Source organism: Cyclopterus lumpus, chromosome 21 (assembly GCF_009769545.1).
Source record: "Cyclopterus lumpus isolate fCycLum1 chromosome 21, fCycLum1.pri, whole genome shotgun sequence".
Classification (NCBI taxonomy): domain Eukaryota; kingdom Metazoa; phylum Chordata; class Actinopteri; order Perciformes; family Cyclopteridae; genus Cyclopterus; species Cyclopterus lumpus.
The window spans coordinates 3,966,149-3,977,875 of record NC_046986.1 but is presented as its reverse complement, the minus strand read 5'-3'; the positions used below and the strand labels follow the sequence as shown (position 1 = coordinate 3,977,875).

The window sequence follows — 11,727 nt, the reverse complement described above, 5'->3', positions numbered from 1 at the left end:
TCTCAGGAAGAGGAGAGAAGATGCTGCTGAGCTCGTCAGACAACTGATTGGTCTCTTTTCTTCCTCCACATCCCTCCTTCTTTTATTCAGGTGACAACTTTATTTCAATGGGAGTGACTAAACTTCGCTCCCACTGTTTGTCCTCTTTGTCCTTTAAAAAAACAAAAAAATTACAATTTCTATCCTAGCCTGCAAAATGGAAAAGCAAGTCACATCACAATGCAGCCAACACACTTTTCAAACTTTTTGCAATAAAGTGGTTGACCTAGATTGTTTCTGAGTTCTATCATTTTTAGCCACTATGTCAAACTGAGAAGTAGAATCAGTGAATTGCGCAGTTCCAACTTAAAATTAAAGCAGCAACGTACGGACTCTTGCACCTTTGTGCACTTCAGGGGTACTGGCTGGACGCCGGCTCACGCGGCCGAGAAGTAATGCTGGAAATTATGCTTTGCAAACAGTCCAACACTTCCTGTATCCATTGTATGGCACTAGACAATAGCGCTCCTAGTGATTGCAGTTGTGTATTATAATGAGTTTATATGTTGGAGTGTCAAGACACATAAATAACTCTGTATGGATTATGAGATATCAAATGAATGACACTGTATGTAATGTGCACATGTTTAAATTATAATTATGGGATGTATTAAGTGATTGTGGAAGGAATCCAGAAAACATCAAGCCAAAATAAGTTAATGTATGTGAGTAAAGCAAGGATGGCCTGGAGAATGGAGCAGATGAGGACGCACTAAGACCTGAGGACTGCTCAGGAATGTGGACGGAGCTTGGGTTGACCAACACCTAACATGGAGGGAGAGAAATAACAGAACAAGGTCCACAACTTTTGTGAACCTAAGACTTTGGTAAACAAATTTCAAGCACCAAAATAGTTTGTCCACCTGTGTTTTGGCTGACCCACAAGTTTTTGTGAAGTTATGTGAATTGATGTACAAAGCCACGCCCCTTAAAGGTTAATTGGTCCATATCTTATATCTTAACCAGTAATCATCCACAGCCAATTTGGTATCAATCGGTCAATGCATGTAGGAGGAGTTTGCAATATTGTTTTTTTCTCAAAATTCAAAATAGCAGAAATTCTAAGTAGATTTAGGATTTTAATCCTCAGATTACATTTTTGGTAGAGCAGACACAACTGGACATATGTGTCCAATTTCAAGTCAATCGGTCATTGGGGGTGATGTTTGTGGCCAAAAAAAAACACTATTGGAAATATTTAATTTTTCACTAGTCCTGATACCAGTTCGGGATACGATCAAGCACTCCAAAAAACAAAATTCAATTGGCAGAATAATAATAAACATGACAGTTTCATTAGGGCCTTCGCTGGCCATATGTTGTCGGTGCTCAGGCCTTAAGAAGTCAATGTTGACTTGGTTTCATGCAAAACACAGTCAACAGTCTCCTGAGTTAAAGGCCCGTGTTTGTTTGCCCATTCTAACCTCAGCGCTCACCCACCCTACAAATACTTTCTGACTCTTTACACTACGTCAGTTGCTCTGACCATGGTTGGGTTGGTTTAGGCAGCACCCAAGTGCAGACACGGAGATGGCAGGGTAGGTGACGGAATGGACCAGCTGGTGCACGCAGGTAGGAAGATGAGGTGTCATGAGCGGCGGTGGCTGGGCTGCAGAATCCTGGTCACAAGGGTTAGTCATAAAGTTCAGAAATAGTAATCACAATCTTTTTCATAACAGGACAAATAACGGCGAGGCCGAGAGTCACATTACCACTAAACAGACCATCTGGCGAAGAGTGAGAAGGAAGCCGGGGTATTGAACAGGATTACAGGCAGGTGTTAGAGATTAGCCCAGGTGCCAGGTGGTGGAAATCCACGCCCACGCCATGCACACAGAACACAGAGTGAAGTGAGGTCAGGTCAGGTATGGTCAGTCTCACACCCATAGAGTAAGACAGGCAATACCAGCGACCTAAAGACTCTGACCTTTGTCCTCTTGCACAAATGCCACACACCCTCATCCAGTGAGTCCATCAGTCCCCAAGCGCGGCCCAGACTTTGATTGACGTCCTGACCGCATCCGGCAGAGACATGGACAACACTGCCTAGGTAAGTGAATGTCTCTGTGACCTCAACATTCTCGCCACACACAGGAACAGACTCGACAGCCGCATCCAAGACATCATTGAACGCCTGAACCTTGGTCTTGAACCAGGAGACACACATTCCCAGCGATTCCGACTCCTCACCCAGCAACATGAGGGCCCCAGTGAGAACATCCAATGACTCCGCGAAGATGACTGCATCGTCGGCAAAGTCCAGATCTGAAAATCTGTCATTACCAAACGAAAGCCCGCAGCCATTACCGACATCCTCCCAAGTATCCAGTCCATGCACGCGTTGAACAGCGTGGGTGCTAGGACGCATCCCTGACACACCCCAGTATTTACTGGGAAGAAGTCAGAGATAGTGTCTCCACACCTCACCACGCTCACAGTCCCGGAGTACAGATTGGATATCAGGGTTAGCAGCTTTGGGGGAACTCCGCGCAGCTCAAGGATCCGCCACAAAGCGGCCCGGTTCACCGAGTCATACACCTTACGGAGATCAATGTAGGCTGCAAGCAAGCCCCGCCGAAATTCACGCAGGACCTGAAGCGCTAGAATACAGTCTATCGTTGATCTCCTGGGTGTAAAGCCAGACTGCTCCGGGCGCTGGTGCGCGCGAATCCTGTTCAGAAATATCCTCGCCAGAACCTTGCCTGGTACAGAGAGCAGCGTCACACCCCTGTTGTTGTTGCAATCCCGGCGATCACCCTTCCCCTTCCAGAGAGGGACAACAAGGCCCCTCTTCCAGTCAGTTGGGAAGATCTCCGTACTCCAAACAGAGCACAGGACTGCATGCAAGGACACGAGTGCCGGATCACCTCCAGCCCTGAGGAGTTCAGAATGGATACCGCACACTCCAGCCGCCTTACCCCCTTTCAACTGCTTTACCACAGCTTGCGTTTTAGCAAGCGAAGGTGGTGCACAGTCGATCGGGGGGTATTGAATACCAGGTCCAGCGTCGTGGCTTAGACCGCTCGAACCAAGATCCAGCGATCCTAAGCCCTCGACCTTTAGCAAAGTCAAGGAGCATACAGGCGCTTTCATCCCTTAGCCCAGAGCCATGGGGACCGACACATGCTTCGTAGCCAACTCTGTCAGCACCGGACGACGCATTGAAGTCTCCCAGGAGAAGGAGGGTGTCCCTGCGTGGACAACCATCAATCACCGAATTGAGTTTGACGTAGAATGCCTCCTTCACGGAAACATCACTCACCCCGGTCAGAGCATGCACAGAGACCAGAGATATCACCCCTAAGGAATGGGTAATTCTCAGCCTCATGATACGCTCGTTGACAGGAGTGACCTCCGCCACCATTGGAGCCAACCGATCGGCAACGGACACAGCCACTCCCTGGGTATGGTAGCCATCGGAGCGGCCAGACCAGTAGTAGGTGTATCCATCCACGCTGATCTTGTCACTTCCAGGACGCCTCACCTCAGAGAGAGCCGCTATGCCAATGCCCAACCTGGTCAGCTCCGAAGATAACAGAGGCAGGTGATCGTCACTCCGAAGTGACAGGACGCTCCAAGTGCCCACCCGGACGGACCGCCTCAGGTTCAACTGAGAGGAACGCCGACCTGCGGACGACACCTCTGCACCACCCGGGCAACGCACCCCTGAATCCAACCCAACCCGGTTGCTCCGTGGTTTCCCCCCCAGTCGGGCGATGAGGGTACCAAGGCGAGTTTTGCCCCGTCGCCTTCATGTGTCGCGCAGCCCGACAAGGACAGGCTGCAGCGGGAGTGCTACCCCGGAGTGGGTTCATTTGTTTTCTTCGGGTTTTCGTTGCAAGGTGAGTTTCAGGGGCTTGGGGTGCAAGCCCTATCCCCCTAGGACCATTTATGTCTTGTCCAGGACAGGGTATAGTTTAATGTCATATCCAGGACAAGGACGAGGGGAGTAACAGGGAACAAAGGGAAACACCAGATAGGGACTGGAGTCACAGCCGAGCCGTGACAAGGAGGAAGTAAAATGGAGCACACGCAAAAAATGTTTCTGGTCCTCCAGCATCAGATTGAATCAACCAAACAATAGCAGGGCCAGCACCCTGTTTCTATAAGACAGGCTGTGTTACATTAGCTCAATAGAGCAATGACTGATGTATTGAAACAGCCTGACACAGACGTGTATGATAAGGCCAAAAAATATGCAGGTATTTTACAAAGATACTCCTCGGTGGTGAGACGGGTTGAACGTGAAAAGGGTGTATTGACTCTCTCACTCTGCGGCTGAGGCGACAGCGTGGGCACAGGTGCAATGCCGCGACCCAGCTCTGGAAATCACTCATCCGTAGGCGCCCCAAATGTACCACAGGTATCACTGACGCCATTAGGCTGAGCAGGCGAAGGCATAATCAGAACGACACAGCTTTCCCCAGCTGGAAGATGGCGAGACACTGCGTGAGGGACGCTACACTCGCCTCCGATAGCGTAACATGATAAGAGAGGGAGTTTATTTTGAGACCCAAGTATTCTGTACATTGCGCCAGTTCTACTGGACACTTTGTCCAGTTTATATTGAACCCAAGATCCGTGAGATGATTTATCACCGTAATGAAATCACCGACTGCCTGCTCCCGTGAGTGGGAGTATACCAGATAGTTGTGTATGTACGAGAATATCCTGACCGACAGAGCCCATTGTGTTTTAACATCCTGAACATGTATTTGCCTCACCTGAGACTGCAAGGCCCATTACACGGCCACAGCATTGCACTGTACTGTGTGAGGAGCGTAGGATGAGATTGTTAATGATACAGATCTCATCACATAGGTGACCCTGAGTCCAGCTGCATGACCATCTCCGCCTGGTACGCAGATAGCAGAGTCATAGCATTTAGAGAGCACACTGACTGTGCAGCTTACCGATACATTCCCTGTAAAACGGAGGCAGTAAAGTGCTGTTACTAGGCAGATAGATGTTTGAGGAAGCAGAGAGAGATCGGAGGTTTGGGTGGAGGTGAAAAGCCACTGATGGCTCGACTTATGGAGGTCCAGCCAGACCCAGCTCTCCCATCCCGTCGATTTCCAACATTGAGTAGCCCTTGGTGGGAAGCCTACTCTTAGAAAGACTGGACCAGTATCTGCCCATTGTTTTCATACAGACAGGCACTTGCTTTGCCTTTTACTGTCATACAAGTCTCTTACTTCTTCTTTAGCATCCTGGGCTGTCGGCCACTGTATCCAATTTGTAAGCGGTCTGTTTGCAGACCTCATATAAGTTGCTGTCCACTGGGGAGACAGCTTTGAAAGGAGACAGCTTTGAAAGCACTAGGGGGTCTGGACTGTTGGACAGGAAAAGTGGTGTCATCCTCCTCATCCTCTATTTCGTCCATGTCGAGGAGGTCAGAGTTTGCATCATCTTCAAAGACACTAAAGAAAAGAAAATCATCCGTCTGTTATACCGATCTGCTGTAAGATGGTGTATTTTTGGCCTTGCAGCACTGTACCACTGAGGCACATAAAGCGACTCTCGAAAGCCAGGCTGATCAAGATCCACAAATACAACTAACCGAAACTGTTGCCAATATTTCACAGATAAGAACCAACAACATCATCATCATCGTCGTCATCAAGCTCCGCATGATCACCCGCTACTATCCTATCACCGGCCTTGATGTGAGCGATGAGTGTCACCATCCCATTATCAGCTCGCCTTCTCTTACGCGGGGGAGCATCCACAACGCAGTGTTAGATCTATTGTCTGTAGACATACCTATAACTGAGCCGGTTGAACTATGATGACAGTGAAAGGGACAATAAAAGTCAAAACAATATCTGCAAGTCCAACAATGTAGTTAATGACAACAACGCACTCTCCCAAGCAGGAATTATACCTGCCGGGTTGTTCCAGGTTATCCTTCAGCAGCAGACTGTGAAGTAAAGCAGAAAATATCCAACACAGACAAACACAGACTTGAACTCTTTTTTGTGTGACTTTGTTAATAATGTAGAGGCTCACAGACAGCCACATATCGGTCAACTGCTATGAGCATCATGGTTCCTATTGAGGAAGAGGTATTAATATAGTCCAGAACATTATACATAGTACACATGAGGTCACCAAGCAACCAGCAGTCGTCTATGAGCACCATATGAAAGAACATGAGGAAGCCCATGTGACGACCACCAATGTGTGTGCACACGTGTGTTAATGTGTTTTGTTTCCATTGACAAACTGTTTAAAAGTGAACAGTATATTAGCTAGGAAGATTATAAGTTTATAAAGTAATGAAATGCTTTAGTTTTGTATTGACTGTACATTCCACCCTGCAGCCAGCAGGGGAGCAGTGACTGAACTTGCCCCTGACTGTTTCATCCATCTTCATTGGGCCTTTCACTGTATTTCACCTCCCCCTCCTGTTTTTTCAATTTGTTTCTCAACAACTACAATTTCCATATTGCTCCGCAACGGGGATCAGCAAGGCACATCACAACAGAACCAAAGGAAACTTTTAGGAAAGTTGTGACTAAGACAAAAAGAAAAGGAGAGTAGAGCTTTCGGTTACTATTATGATGCCATGAACGTGGATAAGCTATAGATGTATATATATATTTTTGTAACTTTTTGCATATAGAGATTTATACAGTGCAGACCTACCAGAAGGCTAGCAACTTCACTGATGTGACACATTTTAACAGTCCCTGCTCTACACAAATATCAGTCACATTTGTAATTAAAGCTGTAAGCACCTTGGGGTACAAAGACACGAGGTAACTCAGCAAAGACCCGAGGAGGGAAAGCCCACAGACATCATGACACAACCTCGCAACGTCAGCACAGACAGTCCTGATCTTTATTCCCCGTAGACAACGAGCTGACGAGCTGCAGCTGTGGGACGAGCTGAGTGGCTTCAGGTGTGAGTTGGAGCTCACTTGGCTTGTCCCCGCCTCCAAGCCCGTAGCTCCCTGGCAGCGCGCTCTGAGGTACCGGGTGTCACTGTGTGAACGGGCTGAGGAGGGAGTCCGGCTGGCTGAGTCCTGACTGATACTGGAAATGATGCTTTGCTTACAGTCCACCACTTCCTGTATTCACTGTGTGGCACTAGACAACATGCATCAACAACCTTATACTGCTCTTTTCACAACTGTAGACAACATAATGTAAATGTCATGTAAATTGGATGCTGTTTGTCACATAACATTGACTTCCTGTTGCCAGTAGGTTGCGGTATGACTCTTACGTACAAATTGTCTTGTCGACACTACCCGGGTCTTGAATTGTTTTAAGCATGGCAAATTTGGGGCAGATTCGAGCAAGTCCAGAGGAGTTACATGAGCTTGTTTAATTGAAATTCACGTAAAAATGGCGGCCACAACACGGCTATGTCATTCCATCAAACGTAAAACTTCTGATAACTTTAAATCACCACGGTCTTTCGATTGTACTGACCAATGATCTAATCCCTGGCAGGAGTTTGTTAGAGCATAGCACTTAGAAATGTTCAAAAAATATTGGAAAAGTCAAAATGGCTGACTTTCGGTAAGGTTTAGATTTGGTTTTTCCAATGACCCTCCCTGGAATTAACGGTTCAATACTAAAATGTATTCTATAACCTACCAGTAACCTGTGAAGGAAGGCTAAAACAGAGGGCTTGGATGATCTTTTATCTGGTATTAATTATATACGCTCAATTTAACAAAACAAACACCTGGCATAATTATTGTGTAATAATATAGTTTCTGGATATTTCATTGAAAGCAAGCATTTTGTTTATGTTCATACAATGCTTGAGATATATTTCTGTGATTCAGTCAAATTCAAGGAAAATCATCCTTTTTTCTGGAGGCCAAAGCTCCCTTCCAACCTCATATTTTGGATCTGTGTATATTTCTATGTGTATACAGCGATAAAGAGCTTTGAGCTATCGTGCTTATTGTGTAACCAAGGAAATAAAATACATAAATAGCTTTTTTGGTGAGAACCACACTAAATTCATTGAAAATGTGACTGATATTTGTAGAGAGTGTGGACTGTTAAAATGTGTTACGTCAGCTATGGAAGGGTTGGTAGCCTTCTGGTCTGCAGAACAAAGGAGAGCGACAGAGTTATTGTATCTGTGTGTTACAGAGGGAAGGAAAGAGAGGCTTGGCTGTGTGATAAAGTGTGTTGTATATTATTTCCTCCAATTGACATTTTAAATCACATTATAAAGGATGTTAATCTTTTTATTCTTAGAATGCATAAGACCTAAAGGCAATCAGTCATTGTTTGTTCTCTCCTGATTTCAGAAGTTGCAAGGGTTTACAAACTTGCATTTTAAGTAATCATTACTATCGTTTGTTCAAAAGAAAACACTGCAGGCCATAATTTGAACGCATGTGCTATCATCTGGTGCCCAAAACATCTAAAGCTTATTTTCTTCTGGAATAACTGTTGAGGAAATGTCCCTCATTGAAAAATGTTTCTTTCAACCCTGTAAAGCAGGTTTTCTTTTGTACTTGCTGATTAAATACTCAAATTGAGACATTATATTTGCTCTTTTCAATTATATACATGCACGTCAGCCACTTCTGTCTTTCAAGCCTGTGAAGCATTCTTTTTTTTTTTTTAACCTTCCGGTTACTTGTCATATGTAAGGGATGAATCAAACAAACACTATTACACTCCTTCCTTTCCATAAAATACCTGCAAGTCACCCACTTCAATCTTTACATTGTTCTATGTTTGGCTGCATCATCTTGTAAACTTTAATATTGAACTTGTGATGTGTCCGCTGCTCTGTGCATTTAGATGTCAGGGTTCTGTATTTAGTTTAGGATCCCCCGATAAACAAACAGAGTATGGCTCAATTTTGTTGTCCTCCAACAGCGGGACATAAAAAATGATATATCTAAAAATATTTACTGTGGATTGGAGTGATTTCGTAAACTTTCGTTAGACATATTTGAATCCCCCTCACACTGCGTGGTCTAAACAAAATGAGAAGTAAGTACAGGTGCTGAACAGTTTCCAAACTACCTGAAAGATCTGAAAAAATCTTTGAAAGGCCCCCTTGAAAGGAGTCAGGCAACCATCTTTCTAGAGTAGCTGAAGTTGTTGTCTTTCCATGACACTGTAGCATTGAAACAGCACACAATGTAAAGACACATTTAAGATCTGCATGTAAAAGTTTTTACACAAAGGTCACTGTACCAAGACTTTTACATCTGGTATTTAATTCTCACCCACATGACAAAGTACATTTTTCTGTTTAATTTCAGCCACCATGCAGTGTCTCTCTACATCATGTTGGTCTGACATGAGCCAGGCTGCAGTATCTTAAATGTGGCAATGAACTTGATAGATTTTCTAAACCAGGGGTAAAAAAAGGCATAGATCACAGGGTTAAGACAGGAGTTGAAATAAAACAGATATGATACAAAGGCGGCAGATGAGGCATTAAGTATAGTGTCCTGGCCTGTGAGTACAACACTAAAATATGGACAGATGCACAATAGAAACACAACAATAACAACACCAAGAGTCCTGGCTGCTTTCATTTCAGATTTTTTAGCAGTTACACTCACTGAACACTTCAGATGTAAAGACGCAATCTGAGAGCGCATGGCACGAGCCTGAGACACAGCCACCACAAAAACTCTCATATACAGAACTATGATGACAGTGACAGGACCAATGAAGGACAAAAAAATATCTAGAAGTCCAGCAATGTAGTTAATAAAAATGACACACTCTCCTAAGCAGGAAGTATACCTGCCTGGTTGTTCCAGGTTATTCTTCAGCAGCAGACTGTTAAGGAAAGCAGAAAATATCCAACACAGACAAACACAGACTTGAACTCTTTTTTGTGTGACTTTGTAGGAATAATGTAGAGGCTCACAAATAGCCATATATCGGTCAACTGATATGAGAACCATGGTTCCTACTGAAGCAGAGGTAACAATATAGCTCAGAACATTGTACAAAGTACACATGAGGTCACCGAGGAACCAGCAGCCGTCTATGAGCACCATATGAAAAAACATGAGGAAGCCCACGAAGAAATCTGAGACAGCCAGAGAGAGGAGGAGGAGGTTGGTGGGTGTGTGGAGCTGCCTGGAGAGATAAGAGAACAACATGCATGCCATTATAGATAGCGTTCATTGTTTTAAAAGAGTTAAAAGCAATGACTGAAAGAAAAAATGCACATTTCCTTAACAGTTCGGTAATTGAGTTCTGTTTTGTTCCATTAACTATTTTTATATTTACAGCTACTAGTTTTATTTATTGATGAAACATATGAATACCTGAAGTGGGAGATCGAGATGATGACCAGCAGGTTGAGAGTCACAGTGAGCAGAGAGATGGAGGACAGTAAAATGTAAGTGAGCATTGATTGAGAGTGAGGACGCACTGGCTTCCTGCAGGAGGAGTTGAGGAGTTGTGGAAAGCAAAGTTCGACTTCTTCAAGGGTTTTCATTCTCAGGAAGAGGAGACGAGATGATGCTGAGCTCGTCAGACAACTGATTGGTCTCTTTTCTTTCTTTACATGCCTCCTTCTTCTTTTACTCTGGTGAAAACTTCATTTCAATGGGAGTGACTGAACTTCGTCCTGACTGTTTCATCTATATTCATTGGTCTTTTCCCTTTATTTTACCTCCCCCTCCTCTTTGTCCCTTAAAAAAACAAAAACAATTACAATTTTTATCCTGCGGAAAAAGCAAGTTACATCACAATGGATCCAACACACTTTTCAAACTTGCACCACCCATGTATTGGGCCCTTGCACCTTTGTGCACTTCAGGGGTACTGGCCGGACGCCGGCTCACGCGGCCGAGAAGTGACGCTGGAAATTATGCTTTGCAAACAGTCCAACATTTCCTGTATCCATTGTATGGCACTAGATAATGTAAGAACACTAGGTTCATTAGCGCTCCTATTGATTGCAGTTGTGTATTATAATGAGTTTATATGTTGGAGGGTTAAGACAAATAAATAACTGTATGGATTATGAGACATCAAATGAATGACACTGTATGTAATATGCAAATATTTTGTTTGAAAACAAAAACAGTTGTAATTTTTCATTTGCATACATCCCATGATGCCTAATCTGTAGTATGAAGTCAATTCTCACAATGTTGCTTCATTATATAGATAGCTGAGATGTTTTTGCTATTTTTGATGTACAACACATGGGTATGTATCAAATGCAAGCGCCTTTAAAAGGTGAATTGTAGAAATTATGTAAAATTGAAAAAATACCTTGGACCCTGGAGGGTTAACCCTGAAGATTGGTTACATGAGAGACGGCTCATCTTGATCTCACAAACTTGGTGCCATCACCACGGCCAAATAACAAGTGTATCTTATCAAAGAAAAAGGTCAATTTTCACTACAAATTGGCGGCGAGGATGGGATCGGAAGAGCAATCAGGAATCTGTTGGACGACAGAAGTGCACTGGATAGTTGATTCCTCCCGGAAGGTGAGAGGCTGTCCTCAGATGGGGTTTGAAGTTGCCGCTCCAATCTTGGATTTTGGGTAAAAGAATCCCACCTGGTGAAAAATAATGTTGACGCTTGGAAGGGGGGTTTACTTTTAATCTCGCACATTAGGCTGCTGGACAGATGTGTCCTGGTTATATTGTTCTCTTTAAGGATGATGTGGTGTCTACTTTTAAGTTGAACTTAGTCTTGATTTGATCAATTTGTTTTCGG

At 44.3% G+C, this 11,727-nt stretch overlaps 1 protein-coding gene across 1 annotated transcript; it reads right to left on the bottom strand.

Annotated features, from left to right (window-relative positions):
* Nucleotides 1–9,308: 9,308 nt before the first annotated feature.
* Nucleotides 9,309–10,670, bottom strand: LOC117751022 (trace amine-associated receptor 13c-like). The gene is made up of 2 exons (XM_034562521.1): nt 10,317–10,670; nt 9,309–10,125 (listed from the first exon to the last, which is right to left on the bottom strand). Exons 1-2 carry the CDS (start codon nt 10,487–10,489, stop codon nt 9,309–9,311), a joined length of 990 nt encoding a protein of 329 aa, XP_034418412.1. The 5' UTR covers nt 10,490–10,670.
* Between the last annotated feature and the right edge of the window lie 1,057 nt (nt 10,671–11,727).

Excerpts from the sequence above, each read along its gene's own strand:
- LOC117751022 (XM_034562521.1), bottom strand. The coding sequence starts at position 10,489 with ATGAAAACCCTTGAAGAAGTCGAACTTTGCTTTCCACAACTCCTCAAC. Across the intron at positions 10,126-10,316 it reads ATCTCGATCTCCCACTTCAG|GCAGCTCCACACACCCACCA; the intron begins GTATTCATATGT and ends TTATCTCTCCAG.